General features: G+C 43.2%; 1 protein-coding gene across 7 annotated transcripts in view; it reads left to right on the top strand.

Annotated features, from left to right (window-relative positions):
* The window catches only part of ASTN2 (astrotactin 2), a 1,016,905-nt gene that overhangs the window by 706,398 nt on the left and 294,530 nt on the right, over nucleotides 1–15,977 (top strand). For all 7 annotated transcript variants that reach the window (XM_078375313.1, XM_002743253.6, XM_078375307.1 and 4 more), the window contains 2 exons: nucleotides 3,065–3,169; nucleotides 6,173–6,352. In XM_078375313.1, coding sequence (XP_078231439.1) covers nucleotides 3,065–3,169; nucleotides 6,173–6,352 — 285 coding nt within the window. The remainder of the gene's footprint in view (nucleotides 1–3,064; nucleotides 3,170–6,172; nucleotides 6,353–15,977) is intronic.

The raw sequence follows: 15,977 nt of genomic DNA, 5'->3' as shown, positions 1-15,977 counted from the left end.
CTAGTTATAGTCATGACAGGATTTAAACATAGTCAGTCTTGACCCCAAAGCTGATGGCATATCACCCCTGACCTGTGCTACTTCAAAGAGGGGCACAGATATAGATCAAATGAAATCATGGATGTAAAAGATGCCTTGTAAAGTGTTTCAAAAAATGTATATGCCTTCCTTAATTTTCATTTTTTATAAGATCATAAAGTTTCAGAGCTAACATGGACTGCAAAGGGCAACTAGTCTAATCTTCCTTCCTGATGAGAAATCAAGTCTATAATATCCTTCCTGAGGGGTTTTCCCTCTTTAGATACCCCAAGTGATGGGAGTTTACTGCTGCCTAAGGCAGACATGTCCATGATCTGTGAGAAGGTGCTGTGCTTTAATGGAAAGGCCCCTGAATCTGTCGTTGATCCTGGTGTGTCCTTGCGCAGTTTCCCTATCTGAGCCGCAGTTTCCCTCTCTGAGCCTCAGTTTCTTCCTCTAAAAAATAGGGTATGGGCTGGGTGCAGTGGCTCACACCTGTAATCCCTGCACTTTGTGAGTCCAAAGTGGGTGGATCACCTGAGATAAGGAGCTCGAGACCAGCCTGGCCAATATGACGAAACCCCATCTCTACTAATAATACAGAAAAATTAGCCGGGCTTGGTGGTGGGTGCCTGTAATCCCAGCTACTCAGGAGGCTGAGGCAGGAGAATTGCTTGAACCTGGGAGGAAGAGGTTGGAGAGCCAAGATTGTGCCACTGCACTCCAGCCTGGGCAACAAGAGTGAAACTCTATCTCAAAAAAAAAAAAAATTGGGTATGATAATTATGTTTTAGGATTCTACTGAGAAACAGAGATCCTGTATTTAAAATGCATGGCACACTATGGGTATCTGTTAGTGGTTCAAATTGTTACAATTCTGTGTTTTGACTCAAGGATCTTTAGAGATTTCCTAATAAAGGTAACTGTTGCATTTCAAAAGATTTTTTGTCTGTTTTTTGTTTTTTAATTACCAGGAAAAAATTCCTCCCCCCATCACATAGCTTCATTCCAACTGTAATCCCCAGGTGGGGAGCTGGGATAGGAAGGGCAAGATGGGAGTCAGTGATAGGGGAACCCAGGATGAGTTTATGGTCAGGAATGGAGTGAGAGTTAGGCAGTCAGTGGATAGGCATTTATTGAGAGGCTAATATATGCCAGGCTCTCTTCTAGGCTCTGTAGAAGGGGAAGAATTTAGACCAGGACCTTGGCCTCAAGAAGCTGACATTCATTCCGGTGGAGAGGTTTTTATTTCAGGCTTGAATCCAGGAACAAGCAGGGATGAAAGAAGCGAGGGATGGAGTGAGAAGATGGTTTTATAAGTGACTTGATAATCAGAAATTTTTTGTTTTGTTTTGTTTTTACATTTGGACTTCATGACACCAAGTGAAAGAGCTGCCTCTCAGTAGCCTGCATCATTCTGCCTCCCTCTGTTGGAAATAGGCCTTGGTTGCCAGTGCCCCCACCAAGTGTGCTTTGAACATGAATGAGCAATAATGGAAGGAGGAGAGACTGCCTTGTCCCTGGTGTCTGAATCTTCTTGTGCAGATGTTTTCTCTGCCCTTAGTCAAAAACATGGCCCTTCCCTTCCTCCCTCCACACAATCTCCTTTTCTCCCCAGTCTCTGCAAAGCAAGGACAGGAGAGGCAGAGCAGATAAACAAAGAGGACATATTTATAACAAACAGCCTCACTCCAATGGACATATCTTTGGGGATCATGAATATTTTACTTTAAAATGAAAGCCTCTAAAAAACTATTTTATTCCTGAAAAGGCTAAGGAGGATAAGGAGGGAAAAAAAAAGTTGACAGTAATGGACAACTTTAATACTGCAGTAATGTCCAGGAAGAAATCATTTGTTCCAATGAGATTCTCATTTTAATCTTGGTATCAAATATCTCTTCAAGTGCCTACTCACCAGGGGACAAGAGAAAAGGATAGAAAATGTGCCTGCCATTTGCAGAGGCACAAAAAAAGCAAGGACACATCAAAACAGTAATAATAACTGCTGATGTGACTAGCATCTTTTTAATGTATTTTTGTTCAGCTTATAAAAGAGAGAGTTTGCAAAGCTTAGGGTAGAAAACTTAGAAAATAGAGATGAATAGAAATCAGAAAAAAAGAATTTTCCATATACCACTGCCCCAAATTAATGATTTGATAACTTTATTGTGTCTTTCTTTATTTTTTGTTTACACCTGTACTTCCTGAAATCTATTTCTATAAAACATGAATTCCAAAGGAACTTTTATGCAAAAGAGGTTTTCTGGTCAAAGAAGTTTGCACACTGCCTTCATGCATATTAACCTCATTAAGATGCTGAGAAATTATACAGTTAAACTTGGTATTGCCTGCGTTTCTCAGTCTTACTCGAAATAGAGTTTATTTATATATAAAACACATTTTACATAAGACTTATGAACATCCGCATTTCCTTGTTAAGAAACGATAGTCTATATAGGGGTCAGCAAACACAAAGGGAAAGGTACTTAATGTGTTAGGCTTTGCAGGTGGTCTGTATTCCAACCGCTCAACTCTGCTGTCATAGTGTGAAAGCAGCTATAGCTAATACATAACAAATAGGCTGTAGCTTGCTGATACCTGGTCTATATCCACCACATTTCTAGGTTATCGAAGGGCTCCCAGTTCTAGTACCTTACTTGAGCCTCATAACATGCTTATGAAATAAGAGCATCAGAGATAGCTACAGTGTCAGATGTGGAAACTGAAGCACTGAGATATCTCGTACCTGGTGGCCAGTTGCCAATGGGGTTAGGTAAGACATAGGTCTGACCTGAGGTTGCTCTTGCTTATAGGATAAAGGGGACTTGCAAGCTAATAGAGCAGAGAGAAAAATGAGGGGTAGGGCTGAGATTAGAGGCCAGGAAGAGTCCTGGAGGTGGGGTTCAGGTAAAATTGTCAATCCCAATGAAAGCCTGCATTTCAAAGAGATGCTTATTTCACCCAGAGCCAAGAGCTGCAGGGTGAGCATTGTGGTGTGAAGTGTCTTAATTCTGGGCTCACCTGACCATCTTATTTCCTCTCCCAGGAGATATCAGGTATGACGAGGCCATGGGTTACCCCATGGTGCAGCAGTGGCGGGTCCGGAGCAACCTCTACCGTGTGAAGCTCAGCACCATCACCCTCTCAGCAGGTGAGGACCACTGCCTAGGCAGCCAGGGGACCTGGAGTAATTTAGCACTTGATCCCAAGGACCTAGCATGTGCCAGGGCGCATGGGACCACTGGGAATGGTGAGGAAATGAGGATGCATCCTCTTTGCCATCAAGGAGTCCCGGGAAGGGTGGGTAGACAGACCGACAGACAGTAGGGTTAATGCAATCATGGGGAAGCAGTGGCACAGAAGATGGAGCTGATTATTCTGGGGGAGTTAGAGAGGCTTCCTAGAGGAAAATCTGTATAGGGTATGGAAGTTTGAGTAGAAGAGTGGGGATAAACAATCATCTAAGTCATAGTTACATTCTTGAAGTATTTCAAGCTTATGAATTATAAATTCTCCTCAGACACCAATTTCTCTTTTTCTCCTGGCTAATTTATTTTCCTATACAAAAATAATATATAACCCCCACATCCCCATCCACACACATGCACCGCCCACCTTGTATCTACATGAACTTTAAGCTCCAACAGTTGGCAACAATTTATAGTGCCCCAATTGACACGTTTCTCTTATGCAACTGTGACTTTGCACATACTGCTCCCTCTGCCTGGACCTCCTTGCCTTGAGAACGTATACGATACTGCTTTGTGATGCCTCCCCCATTCTCCATTCCCCTCAGAACAACTCAAGGAATTCTTGGTGCTTGCATATCTATATCAAGAAACTAATAAGTGCTTGATTTATATCAGAATCGTGTCTATGACCTGAGAACTGGGGGTAGGGCTTGGGTCTTACTTATTCCATTATCTACAAAACTAACAGATCAGCACATGTTGTTGCTCATGTATGATGGAGGAATTTTAAAAAATAAATGAAAACTGAAAAATAAGTAACAAATGAAGGAATCCGAAAAGATGAGGCCCGGCCTAGGATTTTCTACCCTGACTCTTACAAATAACAGTGTCACTGGCTTATTGTCTGAGTGTCCTGTAATTATCTATGAGTTCTTTTTTTGTCTTTTCTTTTTCAGTATCACTTTGTTCATCAGCAAAATGGAGCTCTTATAGCCTGGGAATTGGAGGATTTCACCCTCTGGGAAGTAGAAATAGTAATTATTGCTGACATCTGTCAAGCGTTTTATAATGCTTCATTTCTTATGACAGAACAGTACTGTGAGGAAGGCATTATTTATCCCATTTTTCTTCATTTAAGGATTCTGAGAGTCAGGGAGATTAAGTAACTTGCCCAAGGTCACACAGCTAGTAAGTGGCAAAGCAGGGGAAAAATCAAGGATTTGATTGCAGTTTTGTCTGCCTGGATAAAAGCCTCGGGGCACCTCTGTGGTGTTGTTTTTTTTATTACTTGACAGAAACCATCTCATTATTAACACTGCTCTATTAATTACCCAGTTGCATTACTTAACAGGTTGATGGAGAGGGGTTCTCATCAAACACCCATTCTTTGAGCCCTATTTCTGTTTTCTCCCCCCGCCCTACCCCACACTGCACTTGTGAATAAGACTGTGATGTTCCTATTAGAAGTACAAAGGTGCATCTGCTTTAATTAATCAAAAATGATGCTCCTGGAAAACCCCTTTGTCAATCAAATGTTGGCAAATTGGAGCTGATTTGTAATGTTGGAAGAAGCTTGTTCTTGTACATTTTACTTTGGTGTGGCACAGCATTGGTTGTTCCTGTAATAATTGTTGTTGGGGTATTTGCTGTGCCCCAGGAACTGGGCCATGTACTCAGTTGGGGTGGGTGTGCGAGGAGGATGCATGTGCAGATTCAGAGACAAGGTTGAGCTTCTGACGTTAAGGTGGTGAAAGTTGAAAGTGCAGAGAGTGGGCACTCCCATCCATGATGGTATGAAAGGCTTCTTGGAGGAGAAGTGACTCCCAGGGGCCTTGAAGCATAGGTGTGACTTAGGGATGACATAGAAAGGCCATTTCAGGTGTGTGTGTGTGTGTGTGTGTGTGTGTGTGTTGAGGGTAGTGAGGATGCAAGGAAGGATAGAATGATGGAAATTCCAGGTCACATTCAGGATAAATGATAAAACTAATTTGGCTGGAGCTAAAGCTTAGTGTGGGTGATGCATGAGAAAAGAGCTTGGAAACTTGAATGACTAAAGAAGGTCACTAGGCTTTATTCAGTACCAGAGAGGAGCTCAGGAATGTCCCTGGAAGAGTAGTTTGGTCATGTGCCTGCTTGAGGAAGGAGAGTGAGAGGGAGTAGTTTTTACTGAGTGACTGCTGTGCAGGCTCCATGCTAAGTGCTGAGGACTTCCCTAGGACTAAAAGAAATGGGGCAGCAAGAAGGCTCTGTGGAAATCTAGGGAGAACACACCACTGTCTCAGAGTGGGAACAGCAGAGATATGAAGAAAAGCAATGCTACAGGAAGCTAAACCAGTAATCAGATTCATGGGCTCAGAATATATGCTGAGTCCGGGCAAATGCAGCCTTAGGATTCTAGCCATGGACAGTTCAAGCCCTGGTTTATTTGGTACACTGGAAAATGCATGCAGTTTGCAGTGAGAACATAAGTGGGTTTGAGTTCAGCTTCTCTAGCTGGAAGTTCAAGATAAGTTATTGGTAGTCTCTCAGCTTTGCAATGCTCATGACACAATGGGGTTTGTTGTTGTGATGGTATATAGCATTGTGGCTAAGATTTAGTTACATAAACAGGGAGAAACATCTGACATTTTTCCTAGTACACACTGGTTGCTCAGTGAATAGATATTGGCTTTGACTTCCTGATTTGTCTTTTTTAAGTTCCATGGTCTAAGATGCTGAGTTTAGGCCTTCTTCTCCTGCAGACTCCCTCTTGGTCATTGTGTCTGATGTGCCCCTCAGAGTGTTCTTTCTTATGTAAGAGAGGGAATTGTGTATATGTGTATGACTAGTGCAGCCACCAAGCTGCCACTGTGCTGAGAGGTAAGGCACCAAATCCAGGCTGGGAAGAACCCCTGCCACTGTATAATTTGCTAGCCTCCAGCCTCCCACGTCTGACCACTTCCACATGTTCCTCTCTTGTCCAGGCTTCACTAATGTCCTCAAGATCCTGACCAAGGAGAGCAGTCGAGAGGAGCTGCTGTCCTTCATCCAGCACTATGGCTCCCACTACATTGCAGAGGCCCTCTATGGCTCAGAGCTCACCTGCATCATCCACTTTCCCAGTAAGAAGGTCCAGCAGCAGCTATGGCTCCAGTATCAGAAAGGTAAGCACAGAGCGCCTGATGGAGGAGGTGGCCAGGCAGGGTATGGAGGGAAGGTGTCTGGGGAGACAACTGAGTTGCCTTGGATCTAAATTCTGGTTCTGCCACATCTAAGCTGTGTGGCCTTGGGCAAATCCCTGCCTCTCTCTGAGCTTCAGTTTCACAATGGGCAGAGTGAGGAATCACACAATGATTTTGCAGGATTCTTTCAAGTCAGGCATTTTCTGAGGCCCCAAGTTAGTGTTCTAGACTCCAGATCCCTTATCTTCTCCTGCAGGCACTTTGCTTCCCACATCCTCTCCTTGAAACAACTGCCAGGGATCAGGGTGGGGGTTGGCAAGTGCTGCCTGCTTGACACCTTCTTCTCTCCACATTCTTGGGAAAACCCAAGAAGAGCATGGTTCTTCTCACCTAAGAAGAGCTCCCTTCTTCTGAAAAAACAATCACCTCTCCACCAAGCAGATGGTTTCCATTCTGTCCTGTGGAGGGGCTTTTATCCTCAGAAAGGGCCAGCAGATTTCATTTCCCTCTGATTCTCAGGTATTATCAGAATTGGAATTCTTCAGAACAGGTGCAGGAGACCAGTCTCTGCCACTCACCTTAGGAAAGTTATCCCTTTTCCACCTCAGTTTTCCCTTATGAAATGGGTACATAAGTAGCTATTCTTGTCTGCTTCTAATATTAAAGATAAGTTGTTTACATAATAGCATTCTGAGAAAGTTAGAAATATTGCACATGTGTATACATGTATTTTAATAGGTCAGTGTATTTATAGTCATACTCCCATTTTACATATGAGAAAATGAGTCAACATTTTCAGTCATGCCACATTGAGTGCCGGTAGACACACAGCTAATAAGTAGCAGCGTCAGGATTGGAACCCAGGGCTGGCTGGCCGCAAAAGCCCGTGTTCCCTTCCTTTTTCAAACATACTGAAGTGCTTTTTTGATATAGTTAATAGTATTATTATTATTAACTATTTGTAAAAAGAAAGCCTCTCAATTGATGGGAAGGGTGAAGAGCAATGTTAAAAGCATACTTGCATCTTTTCATACAGCTCAGCCACCCTATCTCCAAGAACGAATGCAATCATAACAAAAAACCACGGTGTGGGAGCCAGAAGGGATCTGGAAGATCTAATTGAGCATAGCCCTCCAGTTTTGCAGCTGAGGAAACTAAGTCTACAGGGGAGAAGGGATCTTGCACACAGCTCTGCTTGGTGGGACCAAGACCAAGTGGGGTGCTCTACACCCCCTGTCTAGTGCTTTATATGCAGCTGCACATTCCCAACTGGACCAAGCCCAAGTCCACCTGCCTTCCTAATCTCTAGATCCCTTCCCTTTTATCCCTGGGGGCTTTGCATCCCCAGTCATGCTCTCACTCCTTTCTGCTTCCTGTGTGAAACTGTGTGGGGCACAGGGTGGTTTATGGGCACAGTGGATATAATTGAGTTGTCTGGGAATAGCTCCGTTTTATGGCTGTGACAATGACAGTCTTTAAGGAAGTACGTTAAATCAATAGAAGTCTTATTGTGCTACCCTACAAATAATGTGACACATCATTAAGCAGGGCAATAAGCTTCAGGACTTTGATGTAATACAATTAGGTTATGTTTATAAAAACCTTCATTCACTGTGTACCCATTTGGGGCCTGGGACACTACTCTGATTCTAAATCCCACCCCTTTTCCATCCTTAGCTGTCTTCAGGCTATGGACTTGACTTTCCCATTCCGGAAAATCCCATTCCTTGCGTAGTGGATCATAGTATCTGTTATAAATAAGATGGGAGAGGGGCAGAAAGAATGCTGAAACAATAGCTGGGGGTCCCCCTCAAGACTTGGCTTTGCCACAAACTTGCAGGGTAAACCTGATGTTTTCCTTCCTGGCCTTCTAGTCTGTAAAGGCACTTTTCTTCCTTCCACCATCCATACTTGCTCCCAAGAAGAGCACAGGGGATGCATTGAGGTCAACTTAACCATTCTCTGTATGTTTCTTCCACTCTGTCTTTGCCTGTTATGACCACTTAGATGGTAGATCAAATACTCTGGTTTTATTTTTTAAATTTGGGAGTGATCCTAGGGAATGGGGAGATGAGAAGCTGGGGATTTGCATCTGTAGAGTTGAAAGAAGCCTTTGGACTTAAAGATAGCTGGCGTCCCTTTTCTCCCCAGCCATGAGTTATGTGTCACTGACATCTGCTAAACATGGAACCAGGCCAGGATGAATCTGGGCTTGGAAGCTGAAAACTCTGGGGGCAGAGCTTATGAGAAGAGGAGAGATAGTGCAGTGCTGAAGGGGGATGGAGGGTATTTCATGTCTGTACTCCTCTTTCTACATGCCTTGCAGGTAACCTCAGGTAAAGGAACTTCTAAGTCTCAATTTCCTCGTATGTTAAATGAGGGATAGTAATTCTCTTGCGTGGCTTTTGGGAGAATAAAATGAGATGATGCAGGTAAAATGTCTGGTACATAGTAAGTACATAGAAAACAGGAGCTTGAAATAAGGTAAAAATTGTGGGCATCAGCTGAGGATTCTAGTCCCAGCCCCATACCTTCCTAATGTGTGAACTCAACCCTCATTTTTCTCAGTGAACTACATGTCACTAGAAAAAGACAATCCTTGTAGGTGTCCTTTTAACTTTTAGGGAAGGGAGGAGTGGAGGGGTCAAACTTGGTAAGTAGGTTAGAGAAGATAGACCAAATAGGGCATATAACCACCACGAGCATTCGTACAGCCCTCTACAGTTTGCAGATGGCCTTCCTGTGATCTTCCCATCTACCCCACAAAGCAAAGAAGGCAAGGGTACTCACTTCTCCCTTTACAGAAGGAAAACCTTAACTTACAGAGGCCACTGTTCATTACCGAGGGGGATGGTATTTGAGTCCCAGCTTGAGCCCAGTGCTTCCCTCACCCTAGCTCTGGTGTCCCTCACCCTAGACATTAGAAACAAATGCCCTAGTCTTTCCAGGTTTCATAACAATAGGACCCTGGCCACTTTTATGATCTGGGGAAGCCACTGGAAATTACTAGAAAGCCAAGGGAGACAGGAGTCAATGTGCCTGATGGAAATGTTTCTCATTCCCCTAGATGTTTCTAAAGGTACATTCTGTGGGAAAATAAAGTCCTAGTTGTCATTCATTGATTCTTTGAACATTTCCCAACTGATTTTTCTCTGTTTTCTTGTGTCAGATGTTGTGGCACCAAATAAAGAAGATACGAGCTCTGTTCCTACATTGTTCATTACCAGCATGCCTTAGCCTCCCAATGTTTCATCACTTTTGTTACAGACTTTTAAAAATCCACTGGTAGATAGCTGTGAAGAGGGAGGAGGCTGACATTTCCAGGCTGGGTGGGATACCCAGTCACTATCATCTTATGGTCTCTAGTGTTCATATGCCAATTCTGATCAACTAGGGAGTGGCTTGTCTAGAACACTGTATGCAAGTTACTGGGATCATTGAGACAGGAGCTATGAAAAATGCCTATTCTAGACACAGAAAGGAAGTGTGGTAGTCTGGTTCCTCAACTTGGAGCTGGATGGGTAATTAAATGGTGTTTTTGCCATTTTGTAATATGGCAAAAATAAAAGCTAGAAGAACAGATCTAGTTTTTGATGTTGCTTCCAGAGCGGGCACTGGGCATAACGATAGCCACTGGTAAGATCTCCAGGCAGGAAGGCAGAGTTTTAGATTGACACGTGGGAATTCTTAGCTTTCCATAAGTCTGTAGGGGACTGGAGCACCAAACAGGTCAATAAGGTAGAATCTAATCTAAGCCAGGAAGAGCTGGGCCTTTGGACACAACTAGAGTAGGCAAAGTCATCCCTGGAAGTTCCAGGTTCCAGGCATGATTAGCATGAAGCTGTTTAGCCTGTCAGGTTCCTTTAGCCATCATCTCTGCTCCCATGTCATTTCCCCAAGCACTGTATGAATTTCTAAGTCTCTTGCTCTAGCAGAATACTTTCACTATATGTTGCTATGCTCTTGATACTTCTATATTTTGAGAAAACTACCTTCTTCCCACCTGGGCTCCATTTCACCCTTTGACTTGGTATTCACACATTCTCCCTAGCTATGATCATGATACATGAACTTTATATCATGATTAGGGTTCACTGGGGCTACTTTGGATAAAGAGTTTCTCATTTGGAGATAAAGCACAGGTTTACAATCAGATGGACCCCAATTCATATCCCAGCTTTACCTCTTACCAAATGTGTGATTGTGAGCAAAGTGATTCATTCTCTAAGCTCACTTTTCCCATATGCAAAATGCAAAGTCGACTCGGGGCAGTGAAGGCAGGGAGCTGCGGAACTGGACTGGGAGATATCAAAAGGAATCTGTAACTTTTGACATCCTGTCGTTCTCTACTTAGGGAGGATAGTGATAGATGCAGGAATTAGCAGTATTATAAGTTTGCTGAATTTTTAATGGCTTCTTTTTTATAGAGAAACTGATTATGGAAGATGATAGATGTGTGTATGGAAAGAATTGTTCATTCTCTCTCTGTGTGTCAGCGAGAGAAAGACAGAGAGCTAAAGCAAGAGAGAAAAAAGAAAGGCAGAGAGAGAGAGAAAAGGAGGGAGGGGAGGAGACAGAAAAACAAAGAGAGAGTTAAGATTTAGAGGTGACTGGCCTAGGGTCAAGCAGCTAGGAATCAGAAAAGCCAGGTTTATCTGACTTGGTATGTCTAAAGGCATACCAAAATCCACAAAGAGAAATGGAGAGACAAAGAGAGGCTAGAAGTGAAAGAATGCTATGCAGTTAACATGGCTTTTCCAAGTTTACTGCCTAGGTGACCCCTGTGGAAGGACATTCTCTATGTGAAGCTTGCACTGCTCCTGAGTCTAGATTGGGAGAGTCCACAGTATAGAAATCTCCCCATAGATAAATACATGTCGCCACTTTTAAAAGGTGTCTTATCTCTATTGTAATTTTCCTAGACTGTCCAAGGGATTGCATTTCTGTATTTCCATTTGAATTACAATGCGCTTCTGGATGTCAGCTGAAACATTCCTATACTACTTTTGAAAGGAGTTTTTGCTGCTTAAAAGGCATCTCAGGGGTTGCTGGTGGAAGAGGAGAAGGGAATGATTATTCAACTGTCACTTCTTCTTTTGAGGACAGGTGTGGCCAAGGGGCTGATGAGAGCTGGATAAATCTCCAGTCTTCAGTTTCCTGAGAAAACTTGCTTCTAAGATGCAACAAGACATGAGCGAAGTTGTTCTTAGGATCTGAGACCTGCAGGGTCTTGGTTTACTTCCTCCACTGAGGAGTTTTCAGGTTCCATCTTGCTTGACCTTTCAGTAGCATTTGACAAAGCTGACTGCTTCCTGCTTGAGGCACTTGCAGTGTTTGTTTCGGTGATACCAGATCTCCATGGTTTCTTACCTCCCCTGACTGTTGTGTCTCTGTCTCCTCTGCACGTGCATCCTCTTCTGCAACATTAGTTAAGGGAGGTTTCACGGAAGCCTGTCACATGGGCTCCTCTTTCTAAACTGTCCCTATGGGGAAGCTTAGTCATGATCTCTGTTGCCATCCCCACAGTAATGAGTCCTACTTTGTACCTCCAACCTCAAGCTTTCCTCTGATATTTGCTGTCATTCTAGTTCTTTTGCCAGCCCAAACTCCACTCCACACAGCCCAATACTTTTCTAGTGTTCTAGAGAAAAGCAACATTATTATTTAGAAACTGAACCAGAAATCTAGAAATCCTTCTCAACACCCTCTCTCAAGATCTGAGAGCACTGACTTTGAAGTCAGATAAACCTGGCTTTTCTGATTCCTAGCTGCTTGACCCTAGGCCAGTCACCTCTAAATCTTAACTCCTTAATTTTATCATAGGTGAAAAATCCCAGCCTGGCTGCATTTGTCTGTGGTAGGGTCCCAGCATGGTGGGGGAAGTTGGGTAAATATCCCTTTCCTCTCCCTTTGTACCTTAGCTTCTGTACAGGTCTTCTGATGATTTCCACCCACCCTCATTTCCAAATCATCCCAAGTCCTGTCAATTTTAATCCTCAAATAACTCTTAAATTTGTAAACTTTTTTCCATCTCACTGTTGCCACCCTATCCCAAGTCACCATCATGTCTTGTCTGGACTCCAGCTTTGTTCTCTTGCCTGGTCTGCCTACATCTACCCTGCCTCCCTGAATCCTAACCACATGGCAGCCCTTAGGATGTACATTAGTCAGGGTAACAAAACCAGAGAAACAGAACCAACAGGATGGATATATAGTGAGAGACTTACAGGTAGATATATAGATACAGATACAGATATAAATATAATTATAGGTAGATACAGATATAGATATATAAATATAGATGACATTGATATAGATTTAATATAATGAATTGGCTGACATCATTACTGAGGCTGAGAAGTCCCAACATCTGCAGTCAGCAAGCTGGAGACTTAGGAGAGCTGATGGTGTAATTCCAGTCTGAATCCAAGGGCCTGAGACCCAGGAGAGCCAATGCTGTAAGTTCTAGTCTGAAGGTAGGCAGCCTTAAGATCCAAGAAGAAAAGATGTTTCTATTGGAGTCCAGAGGCAGGAAAGACCAATGTCCTAGCTCAAGGCATTCAGGCAGGAGGGTCAACCTTTTGGTTCTGTTGGGGCCTTCAACTGATTGGTTTAAGCCCACTCACATTAAGGAGGACAATCTGCTTAGTCAGTCTACCAATTCAAACGTTAATCTCTCCAAAATCATCCTCACATACATACCCAGAATACGATTTGACTAAGCAGTGTGATAACCCAGCCAAGTTAACGCATGAAATTAACCATCATGTTTCTAAAATAGAGATCCCATCATGTTATTCCTTGAGTTAAAACTTCTAGGTGCCTTGTCACTGCCCTAAGGATAATTTCCAATTTCCTTCCCATGGCCTCAAGGCTCTAGCAGATCTGATCTGTCCTCAGCCATCCTCTTCAGCCCCAGGTGTCTCCGTGCTTTCTGCCATTTAGTCATACTGACCGTCCTTCAAGTCCTAGCACAAGCCATGCAATGCTTTTGTCACTTGGTCTTCTGCTGATTTCCCCCCTATTTTTCTGAGCTTACTTCATATGACTCAACTCAAATGTCACTTTCTTAGGAAACCTTTCAAGAAGCCTCAGGCAATGTCAGGATCCTTTGCTACATTTTTATTTTCTTAGAATGGTGTTCCTTTGCTATACATAACCTGTTTGTAATTTCACATTTATTAGTTTACACATCTTTCTCTCTTGCTGCATTGTGAAGCAGGGACCGTGCCTGGTTAGGTAATGCCTAACCAGTGCCTGGCATATAGATAGGATTCAATAATGTTTATTGAAATAAATAAGTGCATAAGTGAGTGAGTGAGCCTGGGAGGGTCATAATAAATGCCTTAGTAGTATAGGCAAAGTGCTCATCTGCATTTGTGTTTTATTTGGGAATAAAGTTTTCATAGATTTCTTGCAGTCTCAAAGGGTTCTCTGACTCCAGAAAGGATGAAGACTACTGATGTATTAAAAACGCTTTGTCAAAGATTCGAGAGCCCTGACTTTGAACTCAGTTAAACCTGGCTTTTCTGATTCCTAGCTGTGTGATCCCAGGCCAGTCACCTCTGAATCTTAACTCCTTAATTTTGTCATAGATGAAAAATCCCAGCCTGGCTGCATTTGTTTATGGTAGGGTCCCAGCATGGTGGGGGAAGTTGGGTAACTATCCCTTTCCTCTCCCTTTGTGCCTTAGCTTCTGTGCAATTATTGGTAGGATCAATCTAGCTCTGGGGAAGTGTATTTTCTTGGAGAAGGCAGAGAGACTGGAGGAGGTTAAATATGAGCTGGACACTCACTAGCCTATAGCACGCCAAAAGACAGGAGCCAACTTATTTCTCCTCAGAACCATGCAAAAAGACGATACAGGATGTGGTTCATTAAACACAAATAGGCCCATGAGACTGCCGTTTCCACAAGATAAAATTACCAAAAAAAGCATTTGTTCCCGGTTGAGATTGAGTCCATCTGGAACGGAACACCCTAGTCTTTTTCCTACTGGTGCATACCAAGAATAATAATCCTCTGCATGTGCTCAATGCAGTGCATCACACAAAGCACTTTCACTTACATTATTTCATCCAGTTTACTGTAAGGCAGGCGTTGTTATCTCCATTTCATGCTTGAGGAAACTGAGGCTCAGAAGGGGAAAGTGACTTGTCAGGAGTCACATCAGCGAATTTGGCAAAACAGAGATCTGAATCCAAGCTGCTTTAAGCACGGAGTCAGTGTTGGTTCAACCAGACCACAGCAGCCTCAGAGGACTCTTTAGATGTTGATGTCAAAACCAAAGATACTGCTCCCTGTTGTTTCTCTTATCCACAGTTAAAAGAACTGAGGAAAGCTAAGCCTTAGAGTTTAGACCTTCGGCTTGAGCAAAGGTGGAAATGTTCTCTTTACTCACCAACATCCCCCTGCATAACTTCCTTCCAAAGCTTAGCTTTGGGGCAGAATTATAAAGTAAAGCCAAACCCTACTAATTCATAGTGGGAAGAGGCATTAGTAATCACGTAGTCACACCTGAATTTTTCTTTATGCGCCCATTATAATCAACTGCCTGGAACACTGCATTGAGATTCTGGGCCAGGACTCTGCCAGTAGAAAACAATGCAGTGATTACTGAGCAATGTCTGTCAGGGGGTGACAGTAAGAAATAGTGACTTGTGTAATGTGTTTTCCATTTTTATCTTGGTTAGCCATTCCCATTCTATAGATGGGAAAGTTGAGGTCAGCTTTGCAATCAATTAGAAACTGCAGTGGTGAAGGGAGAAATGTAATAACCAGGTAGAAGCATTGTTTGGCCTTCCCTCGCCTGAAAACTTAGAACAAATTCAAAGATTACATGCTGCCAGAGGCTCCCACCTACTCGTAGCTGGCAGAGTCATTGGTTAGCAAACTGCTCATTATATTATTTGGGATATATGTGTGTGCATCATTACCTAAAGCACTGGAGACCATCCCCATTATCCATCTTCCTAGTGGAACAACAAGAGATTGACAAGGTTATAACCTAGTTATCCTGATTCACATGGGCCAAACCATACTCATTCCCCTGTCCCAATCACAGTCCCAGACAGAGATACAGGGCCTGGGGGAGCAGGATTGTTATAGAGGACCCTTTTCTCTCAGCAGTCTGGCCCTAAGAATGTGGAATCTCCCTGGAGATGAATGTGGAGCTTTTGCTGTCTCTCTGCCTTCGGCCCCTTAATTGAGAACAAAATGGTCTGGAGGGAAAACAGATACACACACTGAAGGTTTTGCCTTCCCTCGGTCATCATCAGCAGGTATAACCTACCAATTTGAGAGCAGCCTTGCTCACAGACAGTCCTTTAAGATGCCACACCCTACGGGGCCCTGTTCTTCCCCCTCTGCCTCTCATTTCTTTCCTTTATCCTTTCTCACCCCTCTATCATTCCACAATAGTTCCTTGAACCCCTAATATGAGGTGCTAAGGAGGCCAAGGAAAGTGTGACACAGTACCTGCTCTCAAAGATCCCACAGTCTAATGGGAAAGACTAATAGATAAACAGATTATTTTATAAATGCTTTATAATTTGATAAATGCTGTGACAGAGAAAGCATGAGGTGTGCATGTGTATGGATGGTGGGG

Source organism: Callithrix jacchus, chromosome 1, assembly GCF_049354715.1.
Source record: "Callithrix jacchus isolate 240 chromosome 1, calJac240_pri, whole genome shotgun sequence".
Taxonomy (NCBI): domain Eukaryota; kingdom Metazoa; phylum Chordata; class Mammalia; order Primates; family Cebidae; genus Callithrix; species Callithrix jacchus.
The sequence above is the reverse complement of the archived record's forward strand: the minus strand, read 5'-3'. Positions and strand labels throughout refer to the sequence as shown.